General features: G+C 43.6%; 1 protein-coding gene across 1 annotated transcript; it reads right to left on the bottom strand.

Annotated features, from left to right (window-relative positions):
* Positions 1–5,916: 5,916 nt before the first annotated feature.
* On the bottom strand, positions 5,917–7,584 carry LOC109222097. Its single transcript, XM_019386500.1, has one exon. The coding sequence runs from the start codon at positions 7,582–7,584 to the stop codon at positions 5,917–5,919; it is 1,668 nt and encodes a 555-aa protein (XP_019242045.1).
* Between the last annotated feature and the right edge of the window lie 127 nt (positions 7,585–7,711).

The following is a 7,711-nucleotide window of genomic DNA, read 5'->3' as shown; positions in this document are numbered from 1 at the left end:
TTCTACCCGAAACTATGAGCTGGATCCCCCTAGGTGAAACAGTTCTACCTGAGTTAAGCTACGAAAATTGGAGGTATGAACAGTAGTGATGCATGCTGAAAAATAAAAGAAAAATTGAGATTTTGAGGAGCTTACGTTTGGTGACATTCGTTCTTTTAGGATTTCCATTCTGCATTGCTTTGTTCCTGCTTCCAACAAAGAAAAATTTATGAGTTTTCAAAGTGGTTGTTGGTTTGTGGCCTTGATGCCTTGAGTAGTTTGATTCACGGCCACTGCTGTCGAAGAACCGATTCTTTCAACATAGTACCGAGTTGCTCGACCGCTTTGTATCATTTTCTGGAGGCCTTGGCTTTCCAGTGTTGCCCCCAACTGTTTCACACCCAGATGTCCATGGTGCCGCTACCCTTGTCTCTAAGGCAACAAAAATTTTCTTTAAAATCGAACTCATTTGTTTTGCACCCAGTATCAGTTTGTGTCCGTAGTGCTTATAAACTTTTCTCATGAAGCGGGTCTTGCTCATGCGACTTTTCAGTTTCTTTGAAACACTTTATTCGCTTTATCAAATGAGATCTTAGATGGATTCGTGCCTTCGTCAATGCCATATACGCCCCAAATTGTGCTCGATATTACGGGGGAATTGTAGCTAGTTTTGAAGCCATTTTTGCTTCGCTTTTGATGCAGGATTAGACCGAAAGGGACTCAAAGAAAAATTATGGCTAAAAACGGAATAATAATTGAAAGTGAAAAAGAACTGTGTTTAAACAAAAGGTGTCCCTTTCGGGGAAAGGAATAGGGAGATTTATCTGGAGGTACGTGCCGACTTCAATGAATCATTACATGCATTTTGGACTGGACGCCTGATCCATCTAAGCTGTGTAATTCTCAAAATCTGCAGCAAACATTCATCTTTGAATTTTCCTTGGTTGTGCTCATGCTGGAGAATCAAAGACCCTCATTCGGCTAGTAGCGCCTTTTGCAGGTTTTCGCTAACTAACCTCTCTCATTTCTCTACTAACCGTTGCCTTATGGTGCCCATATGGGTTTTCACCAATAAGACTCTCTCATTTCTCTGCTCACTGTCGCCTTATAGTGCCCGTACGGGTTTTCACTAATAAGACTCTCTCATTTCTTTTTCTCTTTTTTTTTTCTTTTTTTTTTCTTTTTCTTTTTCTTCTTCTTTTTTTTTTGAATAAGATACTGGAGGTTAAACAACGCCTTTGGCATGGGGACTTCAAACATTCTCAAAAAAAAACATTGATCAGAAGTTCTTGAAAGGTAAAAAGGCGAAATGAACCTTGAATTGAATTACAACTTTTGGATCCGTTTTACAGAAAAAACCGTGAAATAAAACAAACTTCTGCCCCAGTTTTGGAGTATTGGGAATATGGATTTTTTGTTCTGATGGGACCGAACCCAGGGTAAGGCTGCCTACGTATCCTTTCGGAATCAGGTCGGACGTAGTTCAATGACTCAGAGATTTGTTGTTTTGGCTTTTTTACAAGTACACATGTTCTAAAAAGTGAGAAACAAGGAAGACAAATACTGCCCAAAAAGGATTAACAAAAGGGTGACACCTATTTGGAATAGCTAGCAAATGATAGCCTTCGTCACTTCGATTCGAGAAAATAAATGCGTGAAAATTCTACAGTGGGTATATATCAGACATAATATCTTTTGATTGCATCTGCATTAAGTCATGTCTGGTACCCGTCCTTCTTCATCTACCAAGTGCAAGGCCCCTTTTGGTAACACTTTCTTGATGATGTAAGGTCCTTTCCAGTTCGGGGCGAACTTTCCTTTAGCTTCTACCTGGTGCGGAAGGATGCGATTCAAAACCAGCTAGCCTACCTCAAATCGCCTTGGGCGCACTTTCTTATTGTAAGCGCGTGCCATTCTTTGCTGATATAACTGGCCGAAACACACTATTGCTAGCCGTTTGTCATCGATCAACATCAGTTGTTCTAATCGGGTCTTGACCCACTCAGTGTCTTCAATCTCTGATTCCACAATAATTCGGAGAGAGGGAATTTCGACTTCAGCGAGTATTACAGCTTCAGTTCCATATACAAGCAGATACGGAGTTGCACCAACAGATGTGCGAACAGTCGTGCGGTATCCCAAAAGAGCAAAAGGCAGCTTTTCATGCCATTGCCTGGAACCTTGGATCATTTTCCTAAGAATCTTCTTGATGTTCTTGTTTGCCGCTTCAACGGCTCCATTAGCTTTTGGCCGGTAAGGGGTAGAATGATGATGCATGATTTTAAATTGTTCGCATACCTCCTTCATCAAATGACTGTTTAGATTGGCTGCATTGTCAGTGATAATGGTCTTTGGGATACCAAAGCGACAGATGATGTTGGAATGAACAAAGTCTACCACTGCTTTCTTGGTGACTGCTTTGAAAGTGACGGCCTCCACCTACTTGGTGAAGTAATCAATTGCAACCAAAATGAATCTATGCCCATTTGAAGCTTTTGGCTCGATTGGACCAATAACATCCATTCCCCAAGCAACAAAAGGCCAAGGAGAGGACATGGGATGCAACTCTGAAGGAGGCGAGCGAATCAAATCACCATGAATCTGGCATCGGTGACACTTGCGAACAAAACTGAAGCAATCTCGCTCTATAGTAAGCCAATAATACACCGCCCGCAGAATCTTCTTCGCCAAAACATATCCATTCATGTGAGGTCCGCACACCCCCGAATGCACTTCACCCATGATCTGCTCTGCTTCTGTAGCATCTATGCATCTCAACAAGTTTAAATCTGGGGTCCTTTTGTACAGAATTTCCCCATTCAGGAAGAAACCACTGGCGAGCCGCCTTAAAGTTCTTTTTTGATCTCCTTTGGCATGCTCTGGATATTCTGTCATTTTCAGGAATCATTTTATGTCATGATACCATGGTTCACCATCTGGTTCTGTCTCAATTGTATTGCAGTAACCGTGTTGATTTCGAACTTGGATTTCTAGCGGATCAATATGAGCGTTGCCTGGATAAGGGATCATCGAGGCTAAAGTAGCCAAGGCATCGGCTAGCTCGTTGTGAAACCTAGGAATGTACCTGAACTCGATGGATTTGAATCTTTTGCTCAAGTCTTGCACGCATTGTCTGTACAGAATAAGCTTGATGTCTCGAGTCTCCCATTCGCCTTGAGCTTGCCGGATAAGCAAGTCAGAATCTCCCATAACCAATAGTTCATGCACATCCAGATCGATGGCCATTTTCAAACCCATGATACAAGCTTCGTATTCTGCCGTATTATTGGTACAGAAGAATCGAAGTCGGGCCGTTGCAGGGTAATGATGTCTAATAGGTGAGATGAGGATTGCCCCGATCCCAACTCCTTTGATATTGACAGCTCCATCAAAATACATTTTCCATACAGGGTGATCGTCTGGAACCACTTCCTCTATTGAGTTGACCTCTTCGTCTGGGAAGTATGTGCTAAGTGGCATGTACTCATTATCAACTGGATTCTCTGCCAAATGATCTGCCAAAGCCTGTGCTTTCATCGCGGTGCGAGTGACATAGACGATGTCAAACTCTGTGAGCAGGATTTGCCATTTTGCGATCCTACCAGTGGGCATTGGCTTTTGGAAGATGTACTTCAAAGGATCCATTCTGGATATGAGGTAAGTAGTGTAGGCCAAAAGATAATGTCTCAGCTTCTGAGCGACCCAAGTCAAGGCACAACATGTCCTTTCTAAAAGGGTGTACTTAACCTCATAATTGGTGAACTTCTTGCTCAAATAATAGATTGCCTGTTCCTTTTTGCCTGTTGCATCATGTTGCCCCAGAACGCATCCAAAGGAATTATCCATCACCGATAGATATAAAAACAAAGGCCTACCAGGTTCAGGCGGGACCAGTACAGGGGGTTTTGACAGATAATCTTTGATCCTGTCAAAAGCTTTTTGGCAATCGTCTGTCCACCTGATAGCGGCATCCTTTTTCAGCAACTTAAAGATGGGCTCGCACGTGGTTGTGAGCTGAGCAATGAACCTACTGATGTAGTTCAACCTCTCGAGCAAACTCATGACTTCCTTTTTGTTCTTCGGGGGTGGCAGATCTCGAATGGACTTTATCTTAGATGGATCTAATTCGACGCCTCTCCGGCTAACTATAAAACTGAGGAGTTTCCCAGATGGAACCCCAAATGCACATTTGGGTGGATTAAGCTTAAGGTCATACCTACGAAGCCGTTCGAAGAACTTTTTCAAATCACACACGTGATCGGCTTGTGTCTTTGATTTTATGATGACATTGTCAACATATACTTCAATCTCGTTGTGCATCATGTCGTGAAAAATAGTGGTCATGGCCCTCATGTAAGTTGCCCCTGCATTCTTTAAACCGAATGTCATGACCCTGTAACAATAAGTACCCCATGGCGTGGTGAAAGCAGTCTTTTCTGCATTATCCTCATCCATTAGAATTTGGTGGTACCTAGCATAGCAATCCACGAACGATTGGATCTCATGCTTTGCGCAATTATCTATAAGAATGTGAATGTTTGGCAAAGAAAAATTATCCTTTGGACTTGCTTTGTTCAGGTCCCTATAGTCGACACAAACTCTGGTTTTTCCATCCTTCTTTGGCACAGGCACAACATTTTCCATCCAGGTGGTGTATCGGACAAATCTGACCACATTGGCGCTTAGTTGCTTCATTATTTCCTCTTTGAATTTGTCACTCATGTCTATTTTAAATTTTCGTTGCTTTTGTTCGACTGGTGGAAAACCAGGATACGTAGGAAGCTTATGAACCGCCAGATCAGCACTTAAACCCGGCATATCATCGTAAGACCAAGCAAACACATATCTGTATTCAAATAAAAGTTTAATCAAGGCATCTCTGGTTTTTTGTTCAGTGTGAATGCTTATCTTCGTTTCCCTAACTTCTTCAGGACATCCGATATTAATCGGCTCAGTTTCATTGAGGTTTGGCTTAAGCTTGTTTTCAAATTGTTCCAACTCTCTTTTTATTTCCTCAACAACCTCATCTTCCTCATATTCAACCTCTTGATGCATTATTTCGATATTAGATAGCTTTTTAAGATCTGGGCGTGAATTCCGCATGCATGTCATGTTATTAAAGCCGGCATTAACAAAACCAGACTCCTTTCTTGTGGGGAGAGGAGTTGCTTCCCAGTTGGTGAGCATGGTGTCTGGGTCAATTAGTTGCATATCAGTACGACTAGTGCCTTCACCAGCCTGGATCATATTCACTTCAGAAAACATGGCGCTGAGGCCATGGCAAATTTCATCAATATTTGCATGCGCCGAGGAATTTTGCCCCTCTCGGAGTCATGGCTTGACAAAAGTGTAGAAAATATGAGGGATAGGCTGTTGCAAGACCCATCCATGGTTTTTGCGGTGTTTGGCTTTGTTTTCGTCTGCTTGTGTTGGCCTGAAGCCTAAGCCAAAAGTACCATGGTTATCGAACGGAGAAATAGGCTCCGAAATTCCTTGCAATGATGCCCCCAAACCTTTTCCTGGCTCATAACCTTGTCTCATCATAACCGCAGCCACCATTACAGATGTGGCGGAAAGACGAGGATGCAGAATGGGCTTTCCTTCCTCGACATGATCCACAACAACCACTTCAAAAGCTTGATACATAATGGACTCAGACCCTTCCTTGGTCTCAATACAGGGGATTAACGGGTCTTTATAAATGGAAGACTCGTCTTCTCCATGAACAATAATTTCTTACCCGTCATGTTCGAATTTGAGCATCTGATGCAAGGTGAATGGCACAGCTCGGACCGTATGGATCCATGGCCTTCCAAGAAGAAATTTATAAGAATTGGCCATGTCCACTATTTGGAAGACAATCTCAAAGTCAACTGGCCCAATCGTCATGGTGAGGTTGATCTCCCCAATGGTATCTCTTGCTGAGCCATCAAAAGCCTAGATGCGAACATTGCTGGGTCGGATTCTGTCTGTATCGATCTTCATGCTTTGCAAGGTAGAGAGAGGGCATACATCTACACTTGAGCCTCCATCAACCATGACTCGCTTTACATAATGACCCTCACATTTGACCATCAAGTTCAAAGCCCTATTGTGCCCGGCTCCCTCCTCGGGAAGTTCATCATCAGTAAAGGAGATTCTGTTCACCTCAAAAAATCTGTTGGCCATCTTCTCTAACTGATTCACTGTGGTTTCCTCTGAGATATGTGCCTCGTTCAGGACCTTGATTAGTACACGGGCATGCTCTTTGGAATGTAGGAGAAGAGATAGTAGAGAGATTTGAGCGGGAGTCTTTCTTAGTTGATCAATGATTGAGTAATCCTGAACTTTCATCTTTTTCAAAAACTCTTCCGCATCTGCTTCAGCGACTGGCTTCTTTATTGGCAAATGGCCTTCTCTAATTTGCTTGGCCTTCCTCAACTCTTCTGGAGAGTAACATCTCCCTGATCGAGTAAAACCTCCAGTTTCCCCCACTTCCTCTATGATTTCCTTGCCTTTGTAGGTCATCACCGTTTTGTTGTAGTTCCAAGGAGTGGTTTTTGTGTTGTTTACAGGGAGTTGCATGGCAGGTTTGATTACGATCGGCTCTGTTATACCTTTCGTACCTCCCTGCTTCTCCCTTTTGTCGGGATGGCCTCCAAGTACATATAACCTTGGGCTTGGAACACTAGAGTGAACTTCCAACCTTGAGATCTTTGGAACAAATAAAGTTGCCTTATTTGAGTTCTGGGCGCCTTTAACAATCAATGGCACGTCTCGGCTAGGACTTACTTCCAGACCTGCTCCTTCTTGAATTGCACTCACTGTCATTTCTGCTCGACCGACCGGCTTGTATTCTTGGTCTCGGCCAATCATTCCAACAAAATGAACATCATTGTGTGCTGGCAACGGATTATTTGTCACGTTAGGAGGGTCCTCGCCATTCGTCACTACAATCAGTTTTTCGGAAATGAGTCTCTCTATGGCTCTTTTCAGAGTCCAACAGTCATCAGTGCTATGCCCTGGGGCACCGGAATGATATTCACATCTAGCATTTGCTTGAAATCCATGCGAATCGGGATGCATATGGTGGGGAGCGATGGGTCCAATTACGCCCATTTGCTTCAGCTTCTGGAATAGACTAGAATATGATTCAGCCAATGGAGTGAATTTTTCTACTGGCCTCTGCTCTCGACCATAATCCTGCCTGGGACGAGCATTGTAAGGTGCCCGAAAATTTTGCTGCTGAGGTCGGGGGGCCCTCGGAGCTGGTGCCCATACCTGCTGATTGGGAGGCCGAGCATATGATTGAGCATTGAACACTGTATATTGTGGTGGGCCCACAGAGTATTGAGGAATCGGCGGGGGATAATAATGTTGAGGGTAGCTGGATTGCCCCTGCTGAACTTGCACATAAGGGTGCGATGCCCCTCTTTGAAACTCCCTAGATCCCGAAGCCATCATGGACCCTTCATCTCTCTTCTTTCTGTTTGCCAAACCTCCCGACCCATTTTGGATAGCTTGGGTGGTGGCTTTGAGAGCAGCTTGACTTACAATTCTGCCAGTCTTGAGGCCATTTTCGACCATCTCCACTATTTTGATTGCTTCTGCAAAAGGTCTACCCATCGCGGACATCATGTTCTGAAAGTAATCAGGCTCTTGAGCCTCCAGAAAAACAGTGATCAACTCGTGGTTATCCATGGGTGGCTTAACTCTAGCCGCTTGCTCCCTCCACTTGATGGCATACTCCCTA

Source organism: Nicotiana attenuata, unplaced genomic scaffold (genome assembly GCF_001879085.1).
Source record: "Nicotiana attenuata strain UT unplaced genomic scaffold, NIATTr2, whole genome shotgun sequence".
NCBI classification, from domain to species: Eukaryota; Viridiplantae; Streptophyta; class Magnoliopsida; order Solanales; family Solanaceae; genus Nicotiana; species Nicotiana attenuata.
This window is presented reverse-complemented; position numbering and strand designations above follow the sequence as displayed.